The 27,962-nt window shown below is 48.1% G+C and overlaps 1 protein-coding gene across 1 annotated transcript in view; it reads right to left on the bottom strand.

Annotated features, from left to right (window-relative positions):
* Positions 1 to 1,467: 1,467 nt before the first annotated feature.
* SIM2 (SIM bHLH transcription factor 2) overlaps positions 1,468 to 27,962 on the bottom strand; it is a 54,577-nt gene continuing 28,082 nt past the window's right edge. Inside the window, exons 7-11 of the mRNA XM_049859169.1 lie at positions 23,100 to 23,206; positions 7,685 to 7,832; positions 6,206 to 6,374; positions 4,799 to 5,207; positions 1,468 to 1,922 (exon numbers count right to left, since the gene is read on the bottom strand). Coding sequence (XP_049715126.1) covers positions 1,468 to 1,922; positions 4,799 to 5,207; positions 6,206 to 6,374; positions 7,685 to 7,832; positions 23,100 to 23,206 — 1,288 coding nt within the window. The remainder of the gene's footprint in view (positions 1,923 to 4,798; positions 5,208 to 6,205; positions 6,375 to 7,684; positions 7,833 to 23,099; positions 23,207 to 27,962) is intronic.

The raw sequence follows: 27,962 nt of genomic DNA, 5'->3' as shown, positions 1-27,962 counted from the left end.
AAGGAGGGGCAGGGAAACCAGGGATGGGAACGGGAAAGGCAGAATGGAAACGGTGGGAGTGCTGACATATTGCAGGGATAGCAACCAATGTCACGGAACAATTTGTGTATGAATTGTTGAACGGGAAACTAATTTGCTGTGTAAACTTTCACCTAAAACACAATAAAATGTTCCAAAAAAAAAAAAAAAAGCCCTAAGGGAAGTAATTTTTTAAAAATTAATGGAAGTTTATTTTTAAAACACTGTTGATGTTTTATAAAAGGATTTCAGTTTACCTGTTACACACATTACATGTTCCTATGAAGTTTTCTTGCTATATATAAAATGCTTAAGAGAATGTATACATCATTTTCATTACATCCCTTTCACACATTTTTCTTCCACAAGGTGCCTTCCAGTTTTCCATATTGCACACGCAATTCAACTCACTTGTATCAGCACTACTTGTAGCAAACAGAAGCCTAGTGAATTACAGACCTGTGTGGGCCAGAGGGATTCTGTCATATAATTAAACTTGACAGGGGTCACCAATAGCACTGGGCACTGCCATTCTCATAAACTATCTGGAGCTATATATATTGCATTTAATGCCTAGTCAATATATTCTGAAGGTGCTATTGGTGTTATCAAGAGTTCACAGAGGTTCAGGGGAAATAAGAGCTTGTTAACAACATGTCCAAGTACACCGATGTTCACACACATAGAACACAGAATTGCATGTTAACCCCTTCCTCTTGGTTTATTGATTTTTGTATGGAAACAAGGGTTAAGTTTTTTTTTAAAGGCTTTAATGAGACTCATGAATGACTTAAAGGCAGTGGCATTATTGTCTGCTCTTGGAACTTAAAGTAATCATATTCTGCTTTTGCTTACGAACCCGAAGGGCCCTGGTACAGAGGCCTCCTCCTCCCAGATTGGCCATCCGCCTGGATACATCCGACTATATCAGGGTGGGGTTTTTTGTTTGTTTTTGTTTTTCTCCTTAAAGTGGGAACATTTGCAGAGCTGGAACTCCTGAAACCTCCCCTGTGGGACTTTTCTGAGCCCTGTGGGCAAAGCAAGGCACACAAGTCTGATTTCAAGGTGAGGAAGCTAGTAAGTCCCCCCGAGGACTGGGTAGTTTGAGGTCACACGTGGGGCATCGGGGACCCCCAGCTAGGCCCTTTCAGAAAGGCCGACTCTTGGGAGCAACGAAGGTTGAGCGATTATTTCTCCCAAACATTAGGCCGTGTCTCAGTCCTCTCCAGCGGCGTTTATGGCATCGACGGTAAAAATCTAAAACTCGGCTGCCGAGTTCTATTAAAATAGTTGTCTCTGTATAAATTAATTTATGTCGGGCAGCTACGGCTCGTCCGTCTTAAGTCGGCTGGACTCGGTAAGATAGGAACCGCAGAAGGCCTGGCCTACGGCTTCTCCCTGCGGGCAGCCTGCGCGGTCCTGTGCGTCCCCGCGGCCCGGCCCGGCGAGTCACCTGCCGTTGGTGATGATGACCGAGGCGCCCAGGTAGTGCGGCAGGGGCGCGCCGGGCGGCGAGGCGCTGTGGGGGCTGAGGGGCCGAGGCCGCACCGCGCCGGCCGCCGCCTCGGGGCCGCCGGGGCCGCAGGCGAGGCCGGGCGCGGCGGTTGCGGCGCCCCCCAGCGGCCCGCGCCGGGCCAGCACGCGGTGGTAGTTGAGCAGCACGAAGGGCAGCTGGGCCGCGGGCGCCGCCGGGGGCTCGGCGGGCGGCGGGCAGCACTCGGGCGCTGGGGTGCGGGCCAGCCCCAGGCGGGCGCCGTCGCGGGCAGCCTGGCGGGCGGTCTTGGCCGGACCCAGCGCGGTCTCCTCGCGGTAGTGGCCGCAGCTCGGGAAGCTCGGCGGCGGCGGCGGTGGCGGCGGCGGCGGGGGCGCAGCGTCCTCCCCGAACCTGCGCGCGGCGGCGGGCGCTGCGGAGACAGGTGACACGTTAGACGCCCCCGCCGGGGGATCAAGGAGGAATGCCCAAAGCAACACCTCCCCCGAAGCCAGGGCGCGGCCACCACCCGGACTGGGAAGACAGAACCCACGCCGCCTGTGCGCTCCACCCCCGGGTCGCATTCCCCTTCCTTCTCCTGCGTTGCAGGCCTGCGCTGGCCACGCGAAAGATGCAGTTTTAATGTTTTGGTAGCCACATTGAAACAATAAAGAGAAACAGGGAATGGATGTGATTAATATACTTCATTTCACCCAAAACATCCAAAATGTTATTTCAACGTGTTATTGTTAGGTGCCACAGAGTCAAATCCGACTCACAGCGACCCTGTACGACCCAGGAGAACTGCCTCATAGGGTTTCCTAGGCTGTAATCTCTACCAGGGAAACCCTGGTGGCTTAGTGGTTAAGTGCTACAGCTGCTAACTAAAAGGTTGGCAGTTCAAATCCACCAGGTGCTCCTTGGAAACTCTATGGGGGCAGTTCTACTCTGTCCTGTAGGGTCACTGAGTCGGAATCAACTTGATGGCAACGGGTTCATCTCTACCAGAGCAGATGGCCAGGTCTTTCCTCCCTCCCAGCCGCTAGGTGGGTTGGAACCTTCAACCTTCACCTGCACCAGCAGAGCTCCTTTTTCAATGTGTAATCAATATAAAATTATTTAGATTGTTTGTTTTACTGTCTTCAAAATCCAGGGCGTCTTACAGTACATCTGTACTGCCGTAGCCACACTTCAATGCTCAGTGGTCATACAGGGCAAGTGGTGACCGTATTGGACAGTGCAGGTCTCCAGTTAGGACTGGTTCTAGCATTAGGTCCACCCAGATTTTTGCTTATCCTCAGGGGGGAGGTTTCATCAGGTGGTAATCACCCCGCTCTGTTTAGTATCATCATAATTAACGTAACAGTCACCCCCACTTAACTAGATGTCTGCAATCAGCTTCCTATGTTTTTACCTTAAGACAACCTTTGTCCTCCTTTAATACCAAAATAATACCAAAAAGACTAGGCAGTCGATCACAAATTGCCTCAAAGTATCACCTTCTGCCCATTTTTACCAGGTGGTTTTTCACCTTTCTCAGTTTTTAAAACCCAGTAAACTCAAGTTCTGTGTATCATATCATGGCCAACTGCCAGACACACACACAAAAAATAACTTTCAGGTCGATCTCAAGTGGGTCCCATTTTCAACTGTTATCAAAGCCCTTTTCTCTGTCTTTCTTTCCTTGGATGTTGGGGAAACTCCTTCCTCCAGTATTTGGGGGACCCAATGCACTGATGGGCATGGAGGATCCAAATCTGAGAAGTCAGGCCTCCTGGGACAGACCCAGGCCAAGAGGCCTGGCTACCCTGGCCTAAAAAAAAAAAAAAAAACAAAACTCAGTGCCTAGTTGCCAAGATATTCTTTTTTAAGCTGGTTATTTTTAAAAACCATGTTCTAGTGATCTCCAGGAAGGCTAGATTTCTGTCCGTGACCTGCTCCCTCTTTTCAGTTTTGGAGAAGAAATACAGGGCAGTCTTGTAAAGATGGAGTCTCCACACAGACCAACAGAGTCCCTGGAGAGGAGAGAGAGGATGAGGAGAAGGGGGAAGATAGATGGAGGGAGGGGTGACTCCAGGTGGCTCCCCTCCTTACGCAGGGCCTGACGTAATCCTCTGGGGCAGGTCATCCTGACCTAACATTTACCTGGCATTTAGTGGCACCCACAGGACATTCGCACTATCTAGATCTACACTCTGGGCAGTAGCTGTTGTTAGCTAGTATAGAGCTGGCCCACGACTCATAAGGCTGCCCAGTCCTATGCCATTCCCTGACGGGTTGAAGAGCAAGTCTGGAAGCTCTGCTGAAAACTGTTCAGCATCATAGAAACACCATCTGCTCATGAGGTGCACTGGCCAGGAACACGAACCAGGTCTCCCATATGGAAGGTGAGAATTCTACCACCTAACTGCCACTGGAAACCCTGGTGGCATTGTGGTAAAGTGCTACAGCTGCTAACCAAGAGTTCAGCAGTTTGAATCTGCCAGGCGCTCCTTGGAAACTCTACTGGGCAGTTCTACTCTCTCCTATAGGGTCGCTATGAGTTGGAATCGACTCAACGGCAGTGGGTTTGGTTTTTTTTGGAATTGCCATTGCCCCTGGACAGTAGTTAGGTCTGGACTAAACAGGAACATGTCCTCTGCAGCAACTGTCAGCCCCCACCCCACCCCCCACCCAGGGTTGGTCCAATGAGCAAACGGAAGTCTGTCTGGTCCAGGGCAGTGGGTGGCACCTTCACTGAGGACACTTGCCCTCCTGTCACCAAAAGGAACTGGCTGAAAGGCCATTCCTGTCCCTGTTGTTGAACTAGCCATAGTGGATGGGCATCTATCCTGTGCCAAGCCCTAGAGGCACATCACACAGCTTATGATCCCATTTCACAGATGAAGAAACTGAGGCCTGGAGGGTTTGTGTTACTTGCCCTGGGTTGGCGAGTGACATTTCTGTCCCCAAACCCATAAGTTTTCTGCCACTGTTTTCCACACTTTGAAAACCAATGAGCTCTTGGCCTCCCATATTCATTTTTGGGTGGAGTGGAAAGTAGCCTTGTAAAATAAATGCAGTGGGGCAGTCTTGGTACATGGGAGCTGGCTCTGAAAATCATTTTGTCTCCCTTTTGGGGAGCGAGTGAGGCTGGGCTTCTTTATGGAAGGTGGCACTCACATGGAGAGCAGGAAAGCATAGCAATTCCTACTTAAAAGCAGAAAAAGGAAATGTTTGCTAGGAGTGGGAGGATGCTTTTTCCATCTGCCACACATCACCACTGCCCAGCGGCCCACAGTCCCCCCCACACATGTGAACATGACCCACCTTCGTAGTTTGGCATGAGACCATGGCGAGCAATGTTCACTGGCGGTTCGGGGAGGTTCTTAGCTGGAGACGGGCTGCTAGGCACTAAGGGGTTGGCATAATGCCACTGGCACTCGCTGCCTGTGGGCAGCGTGCTCAGGAAGAAGCGTGCCACCTCACACGGGGACCCTTGCGGCTGCCCGAACTTGGATGGCAACATTGGCTTTTTGCTGCTGAAGACGTGAGAGTCTAAAGGGAAGTGTCCGTAGTGGTAGGAGAAGGGCAGGCTGTAGGGCGGGGCGTACAAAAGGTCACTGCTCTCTGAATGGAGCTGCTGTTCCGGGGGTGCTGGGGTGGTCACTGTGGGGCTGGTTCTCCAGGGTCCCAGCTGGCTGCAGTCCAGTTTGTTCATTTGGAACGAGCTGTATTGCTGCATGACAAAGAAGGCAAGTGAAAGGCCAGGCAAGGGGCGGGTGGTAAGCCGCCTTCCAGCCCCACAGGATCTGTACTGTGAGACGGCCCAGACCCCACCCTAAGGCTGGACCCACGCTGGCCACCATCATGAGGTGCCCAGTGGGGCCAGGTGCATGGCCAGCAGTACCCAGTGACCCACCCCTGGGTAGAAAAGGAAAACCCCACCATGAGCTGATAACACAATAGACACACTTGTTGTTGTTGTTGGTTGCTGGCAAGTTGATTCCAACTCATGGTGACCCCATGTGGGCAGAATAGAACTGCTCCACAGTGTTTTCAAGGCTGTGACCTTTTGAAAGCAGGTCACCAGGCCTATCTTCTGAGGCACTTCTGAGTGAGTTCTAGAACTTTCTGCAAGTAGTTTAGCACTTAACCATTTATGCCACCAAGGACTCCTACAGACACGTTGGCTATTTCTATAAGCTTGCAAACTACCCGGTTCTGTACCATTCCCATGACTGGTTGCCAGTCAGAGCACTGTGATGCATAGGATTTTCACTGGCTGATTTTCAGAAGCAGATCACCAGGCCTTTCTTCCTAGTCTGTCTTAGTCTGGAAGCTCCACTGAAACCTGTTCAGCATCACAGCAACACAGAGGCCTCCAGTGACAGACAGGTGGTGGCCGTGTATGAGGTGTGTTGACTGGAATCAAACCCGGGTCTCTTGCATAGAAGGGGAGAATTCTACCACTGGACCACCACTTCCACCATTTCCTAGACTTTATGACTCCAGAAATTCCACCTGGACATTAGCTTTTCGCTGTCTCCCCTGGGCTGTATCCTAGGGAAGGACACCCCAGAGGGACCTTGCTTCATTCACCCCCTAGTGAAACTTCCAGTAGGGAGATCCCTGCTACGCAATTAAAAGGTCATCATTCCTTAATGTGCCCGGATGTCCCAAGCCCCCAGGAATAGATGCCACCTACACCCCACCCCTGCAGGAAGCATGTGTTACCTGGGGAGGGTAAGGGTTTGTTCTCAGCTTTGTCTTCACCTTCGTATTTTTGGGTTTAGCTAATTTCCTAGTTTCTTGTGAGGTAGACAGGGTGGTCCTCCAGGAATCCTGGGACTTGGAAGTGGACACCTGGTCCAGGGACAGCTGAAGCTGTTTGTATTCAATATCCCTGGGAAGCAAGAGGAGGACAAAGTTATGTCCAACAGGCTGTGGAAGGAGAGTGGTATCCATGGCACCACCTCCCGAGCAGGTTCATTTTCAAAGTTTCAGTGTGTCATTCACTGAGGCTAACTCAGTTGGGCGTGGATGGGATTTCAGAAAAGGGCAGCTCACCTTCATTATACATGCTGCCTCATCCCTGGGCTCAGTGACCCCAGAAAATGCAGAGTGAGGTTAGCAATATTTGGCAGGAAAAGAAGGGGATCAGTGCAGCTCTCTGTAATCCCATAAAACCCCTTGGACACCATGGGCCACTAGGGAGGGTATGAAGGCAAAGTCCGCCCTCATCCAATGTGGCCCAACTCTTCTAAAAGAGGCGTGAGTGGGGGAACCTTTGAGGGTCCAGGAGCCTGGCTTCCAGGCCCGTCCTTAGGCCTGTCCTTTCTCACGTATGGGTCCTTTTTCACATGTGGTGCCTATCTCTGCCCTCAAGGGCCAACTCTACACACCTGTTTGCTCTGGAAGAATAATTTAGGGGCTAAAACAATTTCCCCTTCCGGTTATACTAAAACCACTCTACTTCGAAAACACAGGGAACTGGCAATCCTTCTGTGAAAAAACCTAGAGCCTAAATCCTGACTGCGTTAGAACGCAAATGCGGATCCTTTTCAGAATGGGGCCGGGGGAGTTGCAAAGATCTCAAGTTCAGGGCCAGAGCTGCGTGTAGTGAGCCTTAACATAGACCAGCCATGGCGGGCAGAGGGTGCTATTTGGTCCCAAGTAGACTGATGCCCTGTTGATTCTAACGTTCTTAAAAGCATTTGTGACTGAATTTGACCTTCTGAGTTTTTAAAAGGGCAAATGTTCACCATCATTTGCAGCAGGCTATATAGGAAGATGGGGGGTGTTATGGGAGTATCCCCCCTGCCCCAAATAGCATACGCAAATGTTGGTGGGCACAGTTAACACAGGAGAATATTCCTGGTCTGGGATGTGTGCCCTCGTTGCGTCCCATTCAAGACGGGGGGCACCTCCTGCCTACCCACACCCTCACCTGGGCCCTCTGTTCAGATCCTATGATGTGCCCCGAGCCCAGCTACCTCTTCCCAGGTTCCTGCCAGTGCCTAGCACTTTGTCCCCAGTGCCCTGTCTAGCAATCTCTTGAGCCTTGCAAAACTCCTGGGTTGTTAAAATAAAAACGAAACATGAGACAAATGAACAGTTTTAGGAAAAGAGAGAGAAATGGCGCCCATTGCAATGATCTGATGAGGGATGGGGAGAAGGCGAGAGCAAGGAGAGGAACAAATACGTCTGACTTACGTGAGGACATAATTGACACTCACGATGCAGTGGGGCCGGGAGGAGCGGCTGTTGTGCACGACGGTGGCGTAGCTCTGCACCCACACCCAGCCGCCCAGCTTGGAGAGCAGCCGGTAGTACTTGGTGGTGACCTGGCCCTTCACCAGCACTGCAAGGACAAGGGGGCATGACTCCTGTGAGGGGCAGGGGCCAGGGGACCGCCACGCACCCCCGGAGCCCAGCCAGCAGCACTACGGCTGTGAATGAACCCTGGACAGTGAGCCAGCTGTGTCTTTGGGGACGCTGCCTTCCCCCCTCCCCAGTGACCTACATCTCTGTCTCTGAACCTCTCTGGGGTCAAGGACGCCTTTGAGAACTTGACAAAAGGGGGACTTTCTCCCCAGGAAGATGCATGCTTGCCCATAAATGCAAGATTTTTGCCTACAATTTTAGGGGTGAATGGAGCTCTCCCTCCCCTCCCCACTCCCACAGTGTTAAGAACTCTGATTTCGCAGTCACTGCTTTCATTGGGGGGAAGAGTGAGCCCCAACAATTCACCAGTATTTGCACCTGGCAAAGTGATCAACAGTTTTCAAAATGTCCCTATTCCCCAAACCCCTTACTAGTGTTGGCGGAAGGTGGGTGGTGAGGCTATTTAAACAAAGTGGTAAGTGAAGGACATTCAACTAGGTGTCAAATTGGCGCTGATCTTTGCTGTTCACCAGAACATGTGTGTATTCCCGGTGAAACATTTTGTTACTCTGTTGCCATTTATAGCTTCCTCACACTGGCGCCGTGGGAAAGGCCTAGGCCTGAACTTGTAGGCCCTGAAAATTGGGTCTGCGGGCCCATCTTCTATGCATGGGTGCAACCTTGGGAGTGCTAAGCAGCTTCACTCCCAAAACGCTGGTGCACCCATAAACCCGTGACTCCCCTTCAGAGCCTCCTAAGGAGCAGGTGGGGGAGGGCTGATGGGGAAGAAAGTGCCAAAACCTGCCACAGAAGCTTCAGGTGGGTGGAGAAGAGAAAGCCCAAGGAGAAAACTTTACCCATAAGGTCGACATAGGGAGAAAACATTGAAGTTGTCACCGATTTCCTTCTACTTGGATTAGCAATCAGCACCCATGGAAACAGCAGTCAAGAAATCAAAGGGCATATTGCATTGGGCAAATCTGCTGCAAAAGACCTCTTGAAAGTTCTAAAAGGCAAAGCTGTCACTTTAATGACTAAGGTGCATCTGACCCAAGCCAGGGTCTTTTCAACCACCTCATATGCATGTGAAAGCTGGACAAAAAAAAAGAAGAATTGATGCATTGCAACTGTGGTGTTGGTGAAGAAAATTGAATACACTGTGGATTGACAGAAGAACAAACAAATTAGTCTTAGAAGAAATAAACCCGGAATGCTCCATAGAAGCAAGGATGACGTGACTTCATCTTGCTTACTTTGGACAGATCATCAGAATGACCGATCGCTAGGAAAGGACATTACGTTCAGTAAAGCCAGCAAAAATGAGGGAAACCTTCAATGAGATGGATTGCCACAACAGCCTCCACAAATGGCTAAAATATATCGAAGATCATGGAGATGGCCCAGGACTGGGGAGTTTCGTTCTGTCATACATGAGGTTGCCACGAGTCAGAGCCGATTTGACAGCAACTAACAACAACAACAATCTTCTCCTGGGAGGATGAGGCCAGCACAAGTCTGGAAGGCACCCCTGGACACCCAAGTTTCCCAGCTGTAGGACACTCTTGCTTCTCTAAGGTAGGACTGGCCCCTGTACGTCCTAACTAGTGGCTGACTGAGCGGAGCTTTGCAGAGGGGCCAGAGAGGCTGAGTCTGCTGGAGGAGACCCCAAGGTTTACAGACAACAAAGAGTTCAGCCCTCAAACTGTACCACCAGGCAAACCCCTCTCACTCCTCACACCAATAATGGTTGGACTCTCCATTGTCTTTTGCGACTTCTTTTCACTTTTGAAATGGTTCTTTATTGTCCACTGTAACACCTAAATCTAACTGCTTTGGTTTAGAAGAAAAATTGCTGCAAACATGACAATCAAGGAATTATTAGCCTTAATATATAAAGAGTTCACAAAAACCAGTAAACTAGTTGCCATCAAGTTGGTTCTGACTCATGGTGATCCCATGTATATCAGAGTAGAATTGCCCCATACAGTTTTCAGTGGCTGATTTTTTTGGAAGTAAATTGCCAGGCTTTTTCTGAGACACCCCTGGGTGGACTAGAACCTTCAACCTTTCAGTTAGCAGCAAAGCACATTAACCGTTTGCACCACCCAGACGGATAAAAACGCTAAGACCCTAAAAGTAATACGGTCAAAAGACAAAAATAATAATTCACCAAAGAAGAAATACGAATGGCCAAAATGAAAAACAAGTGCTTTTTTGTTCAACTCAAAACTAGATGTTGTTGTTGTTGGCTGCTGTTGGTTAGTCCATCCAATCTGCAGACATTTAAAAAGAAACAAATATTACATGATTCCATTACTTGAAACGTCAGAATAGACAAATCCATAGGGACAGAAATCAGATTAGTGGTTGCCAGGGCCTGGGGGGGCGGGGTGGGGGGAAGGGGATGGAAAGTGACTTAATGGGTACAAGGTTTCTTTTTGGTGTGTTGAAAATGTTCTGGAATTAAATAGTGGTGATGGTTATAACACACTGTGAATATACGAAAAACCCCTCAATTGTCCGCTTTAAAATGGTTAATTTATGGTATGTGAATTTTATTGCAATAAAAATGAAGAAGCTACAATGGGCAATGCTGGCTAACACACGATGAGAGCCATTTTTAAATGCTGATGGAGGGTGAATTTGTGTGATCCTCCGGAAAGCAGTCTTGACATACCCATAGATACGCTAATCTCACTTACAGGAATTGATTCTATGGAAATTATGAGCAATACAAAGAAAGACTTAAGTACAAAGAGATTCAATGTAGTCTTACTTGTAATTCACAAAAAGAAGAGAAAGACTTAATTTTCAACAACAGGGAAAAGGGTAAATAAATTATGGAGTGCTAGGCACCCACCCGAGCCCTGGTAGTGAGGTGGTTAAGTGCCAAGCTGCTTACTGAAAGTTCTGTGGTTTGAATTCACCAGCAGCTCCACAGGAGAAAGATGTGGCAATCTGCTTCTGTAAAGATTTACAGCCTTGGAAATCCTGTGGTGCAGTTCTACTCTGTCCTATAGGGTCTCAATGAGTCGGAATCAACTGACAGCAATGGGTATGCAGCCACCACCCACCTGTCAGTTTGTTGTATTATAGTTGTTTTGATGCTGGGAGCTAGACCACTGGTATTTCTTATACCAGCAGGGTCACCCGTGGTGGACAGGTTTCGGCAGAGCTTCTGGACTAAGACAGACTCGGAAGAAAAGCCTGGGGATCTACTTTTGAAAATCAGCCAATGAAAACCCTAATGGATCACAATGGAATATTGTCTGATATACTGCTGGAAGATGAAACTCCTAGGCTGAAAGAAACTCAAAATACACGGTGGCCACAACAAGGGACTCAAGCATACCAACGATTGTGAAGATGGCACAGGACTGAGAAACATTTTGTTCTGTTGTACAAGGGGCCACCACGAGTTAGAGTCGACTCAATGGCGACTACCAACAACATGCAGCCATTAAAATAATGATTAACAAAAACTTTTAATATTATGGGAAAAGTATGTGATACAATGTTAAATGAAGAAAAAGCAAGATTCAGAACTGCAAATAGTATAATCCTAATTATGAAAAAGCACACGCCCACACCCAAAACTAACTGTGGTCTTGGATAAATTACTAATACAGCCCCTGTGCTTCAGTTTCCTCATCTGTAAAAAGAGGATTATCACAGTCCCTACAGCCTACAGTTGTTGCGAAGATTAGATAATCCAGATGAAGCTTTAGAATAGCGGTAGGTACAGAGGAAAGGCTCGGTCTTGTATTAAGTGTCATTACCTCTGAGTGATAAAATTACAGGTAATGTTCACTCTTTTTAACTTTTCTTGATCTTCTAAAATGCCAACCATGATGAGGTATTAGTTTTCAAATCAGCATGAAAATTTAGGGTTTTTTTTTTTACATGGGAAACCAGTTTTTGTGGGGGATGTGAGTAGAAATACTACACGCATCAGGCCCCACACCCCCTTAGGGCCAGAGTTAGGGACAAACACCACAGTCCAGCTGCGTAACCACCATCCATCTATTGGGAGAGGCCAGTTTTTCCGGGGTGGTGAAGAAGCCAGCTCTTTCCTCCCCAGGCTCAACATCCACATCCAACAGACTCACTTGGCAGGAGCAAAAGCTCATGCTGAAGGGTGTAGACAATGAGGGAGGCAGCAGGGAAGAGAAGCTTTCCAATGCTCTTCCTTTTGGGGTTTGCTTTTTTAATAAAAAATACAGAGTTAGCTATTTCCAGCTCATTTCTGCATACATTGCCTCATTTTACCCTCTTTACAACCGTGGGAGGTGGGTTTGCCAAGAAACGGGCCAAGAGAGCCGCGGGGGCAGAGCTGGGGCCCAAACCCAGGTGTTCAGACTCCCGTTTCTCAAAGCAGCAACTGTGGGAGGAAGGGGCCTCCAGAAGCTTCCAGAAAGTTTTCTGTAGCGCCACCTTTCAGGGGAGACCCAGCCAATTTGTTATATTCCCAAAATAACTAAGAGATACAACCTGATCAAACGGTCCCAACCCCGTGGATTTCCCAAGACGTCATTCTCTCTTCACTGAAAATGCTTGTTAATCTCTTCAAGTTTGAAATTTATGCCTAGCAGTGTTTGTGAAACCCCTAGGAATATGACCATTTACTTTTTCTTATCTCATACTTTGCACTTGCTCTTGTTTGTTGCAACGTTCCTAAAACCTATCAGTAATCATCTGTCTTAGGCTGGGTTCTCTAGAGAAGCAGAACCAGTGAAGTGTGCGTGTGTGAGCGTGTGTGTGTGTGCGTGTGTGTGTGTATATATAGAGAGATTTATATCAAGGAAATGGTTCACACGCTTGTAGCAGCTGGAAAGTCCTAAGTCCACAGGTCAGACTGGAAGCTTCTCCTGACTCACGTAGCTACAGAGGCTGACGAACCAAGACTGGGAAGTAAGACAACAGGCCTTTGACTCAGAGGCTGCAAAGACTGACAGATCCCAAGATTGGCAGGTAAGATGGCAGGCCGCTGGCTCACCAGCTGCAGAGGCCTAATGAATCCGAAGATCGGCAGGTAAGCTGCTAGCTCAAGTCCCAAGAGTCAGAGGCCAGATGCAGGATCCAGAGCAAGCAAAAGCCAGTGAGCTTTGCCAGAAAGTCCATGTATACTGGATGCAGGCCACACCCCCAAGGAAATTTCCTTTCAACTGATTGGCTACTCACAGCAAATCTCATCATGGAGGCGATCACATTATATTAAATCTTATTATGGAGGTGATTACGTCATTATATGACTGTCAAACTACATCTTAACTGCCAAACCACCGAGAATCATGGCCCAGCCAAGATAACACACAACCTTAACCATTACATCATCTAAAGCTGGACAAAGCAAAGCCAGTTTATCTCAAGTATTTTATATTAAGAATCAAATTACAAAAGTTGCTAGCATTTTATTATCCCCGACTCTCTCTGACTCTGCTATAAAGAGGCTTAAATACAGATACCAAACATATACATATATACCTCTACATATAAAAAAAAAAACCAAACCCAGTGCCGTCGAGTTGATTCTGACTCATAGTGACCCTATAGGACAGAGTAGAACTGCCCCATTGAGTTTCCAAGGAGCGCCTAGAGGATTCGAACTGCCAACCCTTTGGTTAGCAGCCGTAGCACTTAACCACTACCCCACCGGGGTTTCCACATTTACATATACACATGTATGTATACATATTATTTTTTTGTATCTCTATGACCCATGCCTATCATCCAAGTCAACGTATCAATCCAAGTTGAAATCCTAGACACTTAGTCACAACATTCTTTAGTTTTTTCCAGCTCTCCCTCCAGTCTGTTGTTCTTAATCAGCTGCCTGGAATGATCCCAAGCTAAAAACCCAGAACTAAACCAGTTGTCGTCGAGTTGATTCTGACTCATGGCAACTCCATGTATGTCAGAGTAGAACTGTGCTCCATAGGGTTTTCAATGGTGGTGACCTCTTGCAAGCAGATCACCAGGGCTTTTTTTTGAGGGACCTCTGGGTGGGTTCAAACCGCCAACCTTTCAGTTAGTAGCGGTGCGCTTAACTGTTTGTACCACCCAGAGACCAATCACGGGCTAGAGCGCTAAAAAGTGAGGCATTGTTTATGGTGGAGATGGACAGAGGCAGGGAGAAGACGGTTCCCTAAATCATAAGCTCCTGAGAGCAGAGGCCCTGCCCCATGCACCTCTATGCCCAGAGTATCCCCAATATCATGTTCTAAGGCTCTTCTGGATGCAGGGTGATCCATGCTTAGGTGGAAGCCAGTGGTCTGGGTTTTCCTAGGCCTTTTTTTTTTTTTTTTGGGATGGGAATTTCAGCTCCAGAAATATACTGTCCAAAAAAGTAGGCAGCTTTCCTGACTCCTCCAGAATTCCTCTTGGAGCCACTGCCGTCTGCAAGGCAGCCTTATGGAGGAAAGTCAACTTTTGACCTCTAGCATAGCTTCTATTTCTGTTCTGGATTTGAAGAGTTGAAAAGGACACCAAAAATGCCTGCAATGAGTAGAATGATGGTCCCCCAAAAGATATGTCTCGATACCAAGCCCAGAACCTGTGACTGTGACCTTATTTGGAAAAAAGGTCTTTGTAGATACAATTTAGTTAAGGATTTTGAAAGGAGATTATCCTAAATCACCGGGGTGGGCCCTGAATCCAAAGACAAATGTCCTTATAAAAGACGGAAGAGGAGAAGTCACAGGCATATAAGAGAAAACCATGTGATGATGCCCCCCGCCCCCGACATCTTGCTTTTAGACTCTGGACTCTAGAAGGGCGAGAGAATACATTTCTGCTGTTCTAAGTCACTAAATTTATGGTCATGTGTTACAGCGGCCACAGGAAACTAATGCACAACCATAAGAGGAAAAATGTAGTTCCCATCCTCATGGTTCTCGTCACCTCTGCCAGGTGGGGCCTCAGAGTGAGTGTACTCTCAGAGGTCAAAGCCAAGCTGCGTGCTTCTTCGAGGATGGGGCCCCAGTACACTTGCCTTCCCCCAGCACACCCCCAACTCTCTATCCCTGCTGGTCGGTGGGGCATTCAGTTGGTAAGAAGGGGTGGGGGAGTGTCTTGGGGAAGAATGTCCACAAAAGCCCCATTGTGGAATGTCTCCACAGTGACATTGACCAGGGAAGATGGGCTGAGCCTGGAGCCATCAAGTCACCTGTGGCACCAAGCAGGAGGAAAAATCTATACCAATAAATGCCCAAGACTGCTTCCCAGCGCCAGGACAACATGTAAATCACACTGTGCTTTCTAGAATTATTTCCTCTTTCATTACTGCTGCTGTTGTTAAAAAAAAAAAAAAAAAAGCTGCTGTTGTTAGGTGCTGCCAAGTCAGCTCCAACTCAAAATGAGCGACCTTATGTATAACAGAACAAAATCTTTCCTGATCCTGCACCATCCTCATAATCTTTGCTATGTTTGAGCCCATTGTTGCAGCCACTGTGTCAGTCCATCTCACTGAGGGTCTCCCTCTTTTCTGCTGACCCTCTACTTTGCCAAGCATGATGTCCTTCCCTGGTGGTTGGTCCCTCCTGATGATATGTCCAAAGTAAGCGAGGTGAAGTCTCACCACCTTTGCTTCTAAGGAGCATTCTGGCTGTATATCCACTCTTCACTTCTGGACACAGTTAGTTTCCAAAGGTCAGGTTATGCGAAAATTGGCATTAGGAGAAAATGGAGGGTGACCACATCATTACATAACTGCCAAATTACAACACTATATAACTGTCAAACCAGTGAGAATCATGGCCCAGCCAAGTTCACACATAACCTTAACCATCACAGCCAGCGTTACTCTGGCCTCGCACCTTGACGTTCATTATTGCCAGACAAATCGTTAACGCATAAAATAATTGGATAATAGAATTTTTACTATTATTGTGAATGCGAAATGTTGGATAATGAGATGGTCTAGAAATGAGGAGATATACTTCCTCTAAGACAGATTAGTTTGTTCTTCTGGCAGTGCTTGGTATACTCAGTACTCTTTGCCAACATTACAATTCAAATACATCGCTTCAGTCTTGCCCTTTCATTGTCTAGCTTTCACATGCATATGAGGTGATTGGAAATACCATGACTTAGGTCAGGTGCACCTAGTCATCAAAGTGGCTTCCCCGCAACTTTGTCAGCAAGACAGATCAAAAATAATCTTGGTAAGAATTAAATTCCATCTCCCATTTCCAATCCAGAGGCAAGCAAGGCCAGCTGTGGAAGCTAATATCCCCTTTAATGTCAAGCTCATGCACAGTCAATTGGAAACTCTTTTCAAGTTTACCTTCTATTGCAAGATCTTTGTCTCCTGTTCTACAGCTGTCCTGTAGAGTGGTTGCAAACTGGTATCTCAGGTACCACATGGACCCACAGATGTGTTTTGTTTGGTGGCATAATCCTGTTGTCACTCAGAATGCCTTTGGGCAGGTCATGCATTCTCCAGTTAGCTGCAAGCTCCACCATTCCCTACTGCCTCACACTTGCCCATTCATACATTCATTTTACATGCCTGGCCCTATAAACATCAGAGTTTGTGACTCTTGTACATCATTTACAGTGTGTTCTCCATAAGTCTGTGGGAGTTACTCTAGCATCCTGTGATTTTGTTATAGCAGTTATTGCTTGAAATTTGTAGACCACGTACTCAGGGTTTGAAACTTTCTGTAACATTAAAATGTTCTGATAGTAGAACATGGCCTGTGTTCTCTTTGTGATTTGGCCTTGACCCTTTGTGGACACGGGTCTACCTAGAGAGCTTGGTAAAGATCTCAACCACTTTGGAAGAACAGCCATGTGAACATCATGGTCCTTACAAACCATTCCATCTACAAAAAAATCTGCCCATTGTCCCGCCATACAAATCCTCAAGTTTACCAATGCCAACCCCTTCCTTACCTCACACCAGGCTATCTGCTGCCTGCCCCCCAAGATTTCCAGGCTCAAGAGAACACAAACCTCCAGGTCCCTCCACAGACAAGAACAGCCTCGCAAACACCTCAAAAGAGAGCAAGGGCTTTGTGGAGACAGGTTCCTCCTGGTTTCCTTGAGGCTCATGTCACTCCTGCACTGGGGCCCATACTGAGCCACCACAAGGCAGTAGACAGGGAATGGGGCAGGGATGGGGGCGGGGAACAATATCCTCTCAAGGATCCCATGTTGTCTCTTCTTGACAGAAGGTTCTAGAAAAGGATCAGGCACACCAGAATTCAGCCTGACTTGGACAGCTCAACTGGACCAGGCCCACGTCCCACACCCGACCCGGATCCCTGCACATATCTTTCCTTGGACCAAGGCACCAGGCCGTCCCAGCCCCGCTCTTGCTGACCTCTGGACGCCTGTGCTCCCCAAAGACAGCACTGCCCTGCCCTGCTTTTCCTCATGAAGCTTGACTCTGTATAAGACTTTGAATTATTTTTCTTTAGGGACTGTGCTTTCTTCAGACCCTGGGAACTCCTGCTTATGGTTAAAATTATATTTTGAAGAACGTGTGAAAACAATCTGACTAACTACAGTGTTCCAGAACCAGTGCCTCCTTACATCTGATCAGGCCTCTTCCAGAACCCTCTGCCTCGTCTCCAGAGATTCCTGGGTTTGGACATTGCTGTGGAGAATTCTCAGCCTTAGAGATCCTGGGTGTTGGCGGCTGTTTGCTTTGTCCCTGCATCCAGTCACCTAGTCAGCAGCAAAGACAACATGGCTATAGGTCTTGCTCTGGGGCCCTAGAGTCCTGTGTGGGCCAGACCTGTGGGTCCCCATGGCCACCAACCACCTTCTGCCCTTCAGTTGTGGCGGATGGAAGGGAAGCAGCAAAGGCCGCTCTCATGTGCTCTGTGTCCTGGGACAGCCACCGGCCAGATCCAGATGTGACTGGATCGAAGGACTTGGTCCCAGCATGGCAGTAGTCACCACGGGAAATCAGGCAGTGCCTGGGAAGTCAGGGAGCCAGAAGGGAGAACCCAGCCCGAACAGCACTGCCCTCCCCTCAGGGCCAGGCCCCTGAGCCCTGCTGTCGGTCACCATGTACCAGGACTGGAAAGTCACATTCTGAAGTAATGCATCCGCCTTCTCAGGCTTCTCACTGTCCTAAGCCAGCCCATCCAACTACAATGTGGGGAAGGGACCGTGCCCTCCCTTGGGCAAGGATGCAAAGATACGAAAGTCTCCACGAGGCTCCAAACAGCCTGAGATGAAGCACTGTCCAGAAACAAACTTAGCCCCCTCGGGTAGGGCTCCAAGAAGGCACAGCAGCTGAACACGCCTCCCTGGGGCAAGTGGGAACAGAACTACAGTGTCCTGGGGGCTCGGCTGCCCCCAGCTCCCACAACGCAGGAGTCTGGGTCTGGAGGACCCTCGGGCCGACCAGCAAGGATTGTAGACAGAGAAGGTGACAGGGCCCCCAGGAGAAGTGTGGCCCCTGTTTGCAAGGAAAAGGAGACAGACCTGGGTAGGACACAATGAGACATTTGTGGGAGGGCTGGAGAATGTCTTCACACACCCACCGGCCAAGAGAAGGAGGTTGAGGAAAGCCTGTGAGGAGGCAGACCTTCACTAGGGCTAGGGCGGTGTCTCCTCACACCTCTCACCCTCACCTCAGGGGGCACCCTGCAACTTCCAAGGGCTGCACTGATTGTCCTCCTGATGCCTTTCTTTGGCCCTCAGAGCCCACTCAGATTAACAACCCCTGAGAGCAGCCCTCAGGATGACTGACAGGAGTTGATGCATAAATACCTCAGCTCACTCTCCTTTCAGGTGGGACAACACTGAGGCTCCCAAAGTCCCCAGAGGAGTGAGTGTCACTGCCCTGTCAGTGGTAGTGGCCAGATGACACCCTCCTGATGGGCTCCTTCCCTTCTCTGACTCTGTTCACTTCCCCAGCCCTGCTGTCAGCCACCATCCAAATAAGCTATGGCACTCGAATCCGAGGCTGGAGGTCAGGTCCTGGAGTTTATGGAAACCAAAACAGATGCCAGCCAGCTCGGGGGTGGAGGGTCAGGAATGGGAAGCCTGGAGTCGGCCCTCTCACCCCAATTCTATGACCAGGAAAGGAGAGCGAGGCCTCCAGTACCATACGATGGAGCAATTTCAAAATTCCAAAAACTCTACATCGAGACCCTGCCTCAGAAAACATTTTCTGGTTGCTGGCTATCTTCCCTTTCTTGATTTGCACATTCTGGCTTTGGAGAGAAAAGTAACATGTCATGGCTGACTGAGGAGGACATTGCTGCCCATGTCCATGGGCAGTTCCAAGGCTGGAACCAAGCATGAGTTCTGGGACATGAATTCCCACTGCCTATGCTTGGGTGGAAACCCTGGTGACATAGCGGTTAAGAGTTTGGCTGCTAACCAAAAGGTCGGCAGTTCGAATCCACTGGCACTTCTTGGAAACCCTATGGGGCAGTTCTGCTCTGTCCTATAGAGCCTCTCTGAGTCGGAATCAATGGATGGAATGGATCCTTGGGTAGTAAGGAGTCCCTGTGTGGTGCAAATGGTTAACATGCTCGGCTGCTAAATCAAAAGCTTGGAGGTTCAAGTCCACCCAACAGTGCCTGGGAAGAAAGGACTGGCAGTCTATTTTTGAAAAATCAGCCATTGAAACCCCTATGGAGCTCATGGTTTCATGGGGCATACCATTTAATTGGCCTAATAATGTGTTTAGTGCTTTGTTCTATTTCCTAGTTAGTTGCATAGTTCCTGGGATCTTAAAAGTTTGCAAGCTGCCATCCAAGGCACAACAACTGGTCTTTATTCACCTGGAGCAACAGAGGAAGAAGGAGAGTGAGGACTAGGAGGAGGAAATGGAATGTGTAGCTAATTCCCTCCATGAACAACTGCCTCCTTTGCCATGAGACCAGAACTGGATGGTGCCTAGCTACCACTACTCATCATTTTGATCAAAGATTCTATAGAAGAATCTTGATCAAAAGGGGGAAAATGTAGAACAGAATTTCAAATTCTTGTGTAATCCAGCCTTTGTGGAACCATGGAGACTGGATGAACCCTCAAACTATTGCCGTAAGACAATCTTTAAACTTTAAACCAAAAATATCCTCTGAAATATTCTTAAAACCAAACGGTAGTTTAGCTTAGCTAGTAAAGAACATCTGCCTTGAGCTTTGTGCTCTTTTAAGATCTATTTGGGATTAAATTGGCAATAGCAACTCGAAAGATTAGACAGGAACCTTAGGAAACAGTGAGTTTATGTTAATGGAGGAGGACCAATTCATAAAAGGAGGGTGAGAATGGTTGTACGATTTGAAGAATGTAATCAATGTAACTGAAATGTACATGTAGAAACTTGATATATGTTCTTGCTGTGTAGTTCTCAACAAGAACAATAAAATAAGATAAATTATTTAAAAAGAAAGAAAGCCCTACAGAGCACAGCTCTACTCGGACACACATGGGGTTACCATGAGTCAGAATCTGGACTGGATGCTTGAGTAAGAAGCTGCTGGAACCTCAACTAAGAACTTGCCAAGCTGTGACTCACCCCTAGCTTATACAGGGAAACGCTGGCAGGGGAGGCTGGGCAGACAGGAGACTTCATGGTGAACCCCAGAGCCACACTTCAACTCCCCTGGGTCTGGCTGAGGTACGCTATGCCCCCGCACTCAGAGTCACACAACAGTAGCAGTCATTGTCAATACTGCTATCTTCTGTTTTCCTTGATTTACCAATTCTAGCTCATTTGGAAAGGAAAGCTGTGTTCCCTCTAGTTTCTAAATGTTTACACCTTTTCCGTGTGTCTCTTGGGAGGCCTCTGTGTGCTTTCTTTCCCTTTCAGGGTTCCCTGAGGGCATTTCAATGTTTAGAAATTTTAAATTTCTAATGAGATAAGGCTCATTGATCACGTAAATCATTGGAAACCTCTCAAATCAAATTTCCTTGTAGGTTTGATAAGCCCAGGCCAGCTGGGAGATATTGGGCCTCCTAATGGAGCAAAGACCATGCCACGCCTCCAGCTGTAAGACCAACTGGATGGTGGAGGAGTCCCTGGGTGCTGCAAATGGTTAATGCACTTGGCTGCTAACCAAAAGGTTGGAGGTTCAAGTCCACCCAGTGGTGCCTCAGAAGAAAGGCCTGGCAATCTCCTTCCCAGAAATCAGCCATTGAAAACCCTGTGGAGCACAGTTCTACTCTGACACACATGAGGTCACCATGAGTCAGAACAGACTTCATGGCAACTGCTTTTGGACTTGGAGTCCCGGGGTGCAAACGGTTAATGTGCTTGGCTGCTAACAGAAAGACTGGAAGTTCAAGTCCACCCAGGGGTGCCTCAGAAGAAAGACCTGGTGATCTATTTCCAAAAAAGCACATTAATGGTTACCAGAGGTGGGAGGGAGGAGTTTTTGCTTACGGGGCAGTCAGTTTATGTTAATGGTGGTGGATTGATCTGGAAAAGGAGGGTGAGAATGGTTGCACAAATTGAAGAATGTAATCGGTGTCACTGAATTGTACGTGTAGAAATTGTGGAGATTGCATATATTTTGTTATGCACATTTTTACCACAATTAAAAAAGAAAGGATCAAGCTGTCTGAGCGTGCCCAGGCAAATGGCCTGGTCTTCATGGTCTCTGCCCACAGCGGCCTGAGGAAGAGCCACAGCAGCCCCCAGTAAAATGGCCTGGTCTTCATGGTCTCTGCCCACAGCGGCCTGAGGAAGAGCCACAGCAGCCCCCAGTAAAATGGCCTGGTCTTCATGGTCTCTGCCCACAGCGGCCTGAGGAAGAGCCACAGCAGCCCCCAGTAAAATGGCCTGGTCTTCATGGTCTCTGCCCACAGCGGCCTGAGGAAGAGCCACAGCAGCTCCCAGTAACAGCCATGCTGAGTTTAGCTTAGCTTTTTTTTTTTTAGTAAAGAATGTCTGCCTTGAACTTTGTGCTCTTTTAAGACCTATCTATGTGGGATCAGTGTAGACAGACCAGTCTACAAGGGAATGTCAAGGCAGACAACACGACCACGGAGAGGGGCAGCCCCTTCACCTGCGACCTGCCTCCAACTCAACACCAGCAACCTGGCCTTTAAAGTCTCTTAGCCAATACAAAGCAAAGCAAGGACAGAGAGTATGTCATCTGGGCCAAGTTTTAGAGACCTGGCTCCTCCTACCATCTGCAACCCGTTAAAAAAAAAAAAAAAAAACCCTGGGTGGCCCTGGCACGGCAGAGCTGGACAGCGGGATGGCGAGGTAGCCCACTTCATCCAAATTATTCTCTGCCTCAATCTGGATTTTAGAAGCAAAGGGCCACTTCTTTAAATATTTCAGTGATGAAAGCCCCTCTTAAATTCAGATGTTCCCCAAACCGCCTCCATAGGCAAATCAAATCTTGTTTGTTCACCCTGTCCAAGTTGACTTCTTCCATCCTAGGAATGTGTGTCCTTCCCTGAGACTGGTGTCCAGTGCCCAGAGGTACAGACTCTAGAGCCCAGCTGCCTCTGCACTGTGTGACCACAGGCAAGTGGCTTAATCTCTCTGGACCTCACACCCTCCACAATAAAACAGGGATGACTATCATGAGATTCTGCCTCACTGGGCTGGTAACAGGCTAAGCATGTAGAGCAGTGTCTACATAGAGTGGCTGCTCTTGTTTCATGCACAATAGAACGAAATGTTGTCCAGTCCTGCATCATCCCCATGATTGGTTGCCCATCAGACCACTGTGATCCATAGGGTTTTCACTAGCTGCTTTTTGGAAGTAGATCACAAGGCCTTTCTTCCTACCCCATCTTAGTCCAGAAGCTCCACTGAAGCCTGTTCAGCATCATAGCAACACACAACCCTCCATTGACAGACGGGTGGTAACTGCACATGAGGTAAATCGGCTGGGAATAGAACCCGGGTCTCCTGCATGGAAGGTGAAAATTCTATCACTGAATCACCAATGCCCCTAAGTAGAGTCATAAGAGTTACCTAAGTCTTAGTTCTGATACTGTTGTTATTTGCAACTAGTGTCTGGGTGTCGTAGAGAAATTTAGGCTCCAAATCCACAGTCAAGAACACAGGCAACATCTGAAGCACCCTCCAGATGCCAGAGTTTTATTGGAAGGTGAGCAGGAATGTTTGAAAGCTGAGAAAGTATAGCTGTACTTAGCTAACGGGTAGAGGAAGTCATGCTTGAAGCTTAAGAATCGTGTGTGCATCACAGACGACTACTTTACCAAACACGGAGGCTGCCCCCCGCCATCCTGAGCGCCTCCCTCCCGGGCTAGCCTCCCCGACGCCCGCCGCAGGTGAGCAGGTACTCACAGAGGTGGTGCGAGTAGCGGAGGTGGAACACGTCACAGCCATGCACGTGGTGGTAGAGCTTCTTCTCGATCAGGTCCTGTGGCTCGTACCCCGTCAGCTCGGTCACCCTGGGGGAGGGATACTGCGCTGCGGATTGCCTTTCATTTAAACTAATATTGGTTTTGCCAAATAATCAAGTACAAAAAGGCCCAGGGGGGAAATGTTGACTTTGGAAACTGAGAATGATCTTTTTTACAAGAAGAGAGTCTTTGAACTCTCGCCCAGGGCAGGATGTAGCACTGTTCCCAAGCAGGAAAGTCCTGCGAAAACCACTGAGAACAAGAATGTTTTGAAACAGCGTACCGTTTTAGCCTCTTTCCAAGTGAAGCTTACCTGAGGACATGAAAGTGGACTGCAACACTCATGTGGGGAGAAGGCTGCCAAGGCGAGAGAGAAGCTACCATTTGGGGGGCACCTGGGGGGCAACCCTATGTGAGCTTTTAAATCTCCACTGCACACTGGGCCCTTCGGTGGGCACAGCTGGTCTCTGAACTCTGCTAGCTGGGTGATTTCTACTCGTGAGAATTTTGAATTGGGGACATTTAAGCCCCAGTGGAGGACTGTTGTACAGCCCCCAGAAAATAGTATGTGTTATGGATTGAATTGTGTCCCCCCTAATACGTATGCTGAATTCCTGGCTCTAGTATCTGTAGATGTCATCCTGCTTGGAGCTAGAATTCTCTTTGTTATGTTAATTAGATCATACCCAACTAGGGTGGGCTCTAAATCGAATCAATCTAATCACTTCTGAGTTTTAAAAAGAGATTAGGCCCAGAGATACGCACACACGCATGACGACAGATGCCATGTGAGGATCGTCTACAAGCCAAGGACCCAAGTATGCCCAGGGCACCAACAAGGAAGGAATAGACATGGTTGAGACCCTGATTTGAACTTTCAGCCTCTAGACTATGAGAAAATAGACGTCTGTTCTGTAAAGTCACCCGCTTGTGGTATTTGTTACGACAGCACTAGGAGACTAAGACAGTTTGATAACAGCTGAGAATATTGTGACTAGAAGGTCAAGCATAAGCCCTCTGTAGAAACAGGAGCACTTTTCCAATGCTTCTGTGGCAGTACCCTTCTTTATTCTCATCAAGTCACAAGGATATTAATTTCCCCCTTCGGCTCTTTGAAGACAAGTGGCTCTCAACATGCAAGACCGCATCCTCACTAGTGTTTGGATCACTCCATCTCTAGGTGAAAATTGCATGTGGTAATGGTATCCCTTCCCAGGCCTTGGGCAACTGGGCTGGGAAGCATGCCTTTGGAGAAGGTGGTCTAAACATCTTGGTGACAGATACTTAAGCACAGATGAAAGAGGTGGACGAGAAGGGATCCCAAAGCTGGCAAGACTACAGTGAGAAGTCAGTGCTGGGGGTTGGGGAGCTGAGGAAGTCTGGGATCGGGGGCCCTGCCCACCAGGATATGAAATGTTAGCTGTAAATTAAACTGAGAAACTTGACCTCACTTTCATTCTTTAACCCGCTTCCCTTTCAGTCGGGCTTTGGGTTGTAAATCTCCAAGAGCCTCATATTTCCCTAGAATGGTGCGCTATTTGGTGGACACATTCCCATGGTGTTTCCCTAGGGTAGGAAGGAGACAGGACTCCCAGGGGGTGGACTTTGCAGAGTCCAGAGCCCAGTCAGGGATTTATCTAGGGGCCACCTAGAACTTCAGGCTCCATTGGAGCCAAGCTCTGTGTGGCGGGAAAATTGAGACCCATGTTTGGCTTTCCAAAAGAAAACCAGGCATCTCAAGGGTCTGGGGATGAAAGAAGCTTCCCAGACCCTGTGGACATAAAGTTACAGAGCCACACAGCCCCAAACGCGTAAATGAATCAGAAACGCATGTATTAAGTTTCTCATCAAAGTACACACTGGCTTTAATAATTAAAGGATGAGGGAAAGGTCTGGCAGGGGGCCCTCCTGGTTTTTTCCAAACCTCCAGTATCTGAAGATCTGTCAGAGGGATTTGCCAAACCCCGAGCATAGCTGGGTTCACCCATCCTTAGCAAAAGCACCAGCTTCGGTTTCAAAGTGTAATACCACAAACCCCGATGAACCAAATTTCAGGTTATGCCGAGTTCAGTTGTGTCTGGAATTGTGCTGGGTGGAATCCCAGCCCGGTCCTCCTCCCCAACACCCACCACCCTAGCCCCTGAGACTTGGGGGCTGCTGGGCTTCAGATGAAGCTATCACAGTGACACTGGTGGTCAGACACAGAGTTGCCATCGCCCACACTGCCTGGCCACTCTGCTCTGGTCCCAGGGCTCCCTCACCCTGCCCCTCTACTCCCCTGGCCCAGCACCCTTTTAAAGGCCATGTGAGCTGCAAGAGACCAAAGACCATAGTGATTGTAAAGAATTCTCCAGAACACTTGTGCCCCTTTAAGCATCTCCTGTAAGTGACTGGAGTTCAGAAAAAGCCTCACAGGTCTTTTGGTGGGGACAGGAAGTCATCTACAGATCACCTCTTTTCTTTTCTACTCCACTTCTAAAACTCTGACATGCGTCTATCGGGAGAAGCTCTCCAGCTGGACCTTCATACTCTGCCTCACATCCTAGAGTTAGAGGAGTCCCCTTGGTGCTCAAGACAAGCCCAAGTTTCAGGCACCCCCTCAGGCAGCAGGCTAGCTGCAGAGCTAACCCTTTCTCTAAAGCTCCTCCATTTGTCTCTCCAGTCTCAAAGCTGTGTTGATAGAAAAACTCACAAGGACCTAAAATCTCTCCTCTGTGGAGAGTTCCTCCTTGCTTCTCCTAGAGAATTCACCTCTTCTAGGGAATTCTAGAGACTTCATCAGGGGTTTTCTTAGAATAGTCAAAGAAAAAGTAGGAGATCAAACAAAGGAGAGACCAATAGCATCCTCCCAGATTTCTTAAATATTGAACTTAGACAGCCAGCTTTTCTTTCCATCTACTTTCAGATGTGGCTCTTAAATCAAGAAAGAACTCTTTCATCCCGGAGGACCAGTATTTCTACCTCACACCCAGCCTCTGAGGCAGTGAGCCTTCCTTCCTGTGCAGTTCTGCCATCTTTACTTGCCAGAAAATGGCATTTGTTGGTGTTTGGTCATCCCAAAAAAGGGCTGGCATCTCTCCCCCAGAAAGTCATACTTCTGGGAGGATAATGGTGACGCTGTAATCTCACCTCTTTTCATTTTTCTATCTTTGAGTGGTTCTGAGGTAAATTAACAATGAACCAAACTAGTTTGTGTCTTCATCTCTCACCCCTAACAAGGCAGATTTTTTTTTTTTTTCCTTAAAAAAGAGTCAACAAATCTTGGCTTTAGGAGAAGCAGAAAACAAAATTTATGTATCCTTTCTTCTGAGAAGCTCAGCCACACACACCAGAAGTCAGGGGTGGGGTCTCTGAACTCTTATTCCCATTTGTACAGCGGAGGAATATGAGGGGCCAGGGCCTAAGGGACTTACCTTGCAGGTACACCAGGCTTTTTACTTTTTCAAATGCTTCACGTCTATTCTCAAGTTTCATCTTCCCTGACAGACTTGTATGGGTGGAAGTGGGCAGGGCAGGTCCACAACTGACAGAAAAGATGCCTGACCGGACTGGGACCTAAGGACTCCTGGCCACTGGAAGAGGAAGCTGGAATCCAGGCTTCCAACCACCTGTGGGAAAGGCCAAGGCCACCCCAGCACAGGACTCCCAACAGGCCTCAAGGCCTCACGCAACAACAGAATCAGTGCTTCTGCCAGTTCAATTTCTCTCCTCTGAAGGAGGATTCTCAAAATGGAGGACAGAGGAAGAACGGAAAGATGGGGGCAGCAGTTTTGAGGACACCCCAGCCTCGTCTTCGCAATCGGCTAGGGTGCCCTCCTGGCCCAGGCACAGACATGACACTTGCTGAGTTTGTGGGCAGGGCTCTCCACCAGGGAAGGCAACCTCTCTGTACCCAACCTGCACAGTAACAGTGTCTGTCATAGCTTCCATGGCTTCACACCAGCCTGAGACGGAAGCCCCACCTCGACATTGCTCAAGGTGGAAATGTTCTCTTTGTCCTAAAGCCTAACCAACAGGATGGAGACATGTGGTCCACTGGCATGGCAGAATCCTAACATCACTCAACAAAAATGTTAACTTGTGCCTGCAACGCATAATTTCATTTCAAACTCATGCAATGATTCAAAAAAAAAGTACCTGTAAGCTGGTTAAAGGAGTCCCTGGGTGGTGTAAAAGGTTAAGCGCTCAACTACTAGCTGACAAGTTGGTGGTTCAAACCCTCCCAGAGGCGCCTTGGGAGACAGTCCTGGCAATCTGCTTCTGAAAGAGCACAACCTTGAAGACCCTGTGGAGCACAGTTCTACTCTGCACATATGGCGTCACACTTGATGGCAACTAACAACCACAAAGCTGGTTAAACCAATACCAGTCGCCGTTGAGTCAATTCTGACTCATGGAGGCCCCATGTGTGTCAGAGTAGAACTATGCTCCATAGGGTTTTCTTTTTTTTCCCTTCATTTCTTTTTTTAAAATTTTATTGTGCTTAAAGTGAAAGTTTACAAATCAAGTCAGTCTCTCATACAAAAATTTATATAATGAGACAGCACACTCCTTCTCTCCACCCTCTATTTTTGTGTCCATACACAGGGTTTTCAATGGCTGATTTTTCAGCAGTAGATCGCCAGGCCTTTCTTCCCGGTCACCTCCAGTGGACTCAAACCTCCAACCTTCCGGTTAGCAGCCAAGTTTGTTAACTGTTTGCACCCCCAGGGACTCCATAAGCTGGTTATTCTCTAAGTAATAAGACTGATGTTAATTCTTTCCACTCATAATTTATTTTCACTACATTCCTTTCCAATTTACA

Source organism: Elephas maximus, chromosome 2 (assembly GCF_024166365.1).
Source record: "Elephas maximus indicus isolate mEleMax1 chromosome 2, mEleMax1 primary haplotype, whole genome shotgun sequence".
NCBI classification, from domain to species: Eukaryota; Metazoa; Chordata; class Mammalia; order Proboscidea; family Elephantidae; genus Elephas; species Elephas maximus.
Note: the sequence above shows the minus strand (reverse complement) of the source record. Positions and strands in the feature narration are given on the sequence as shown.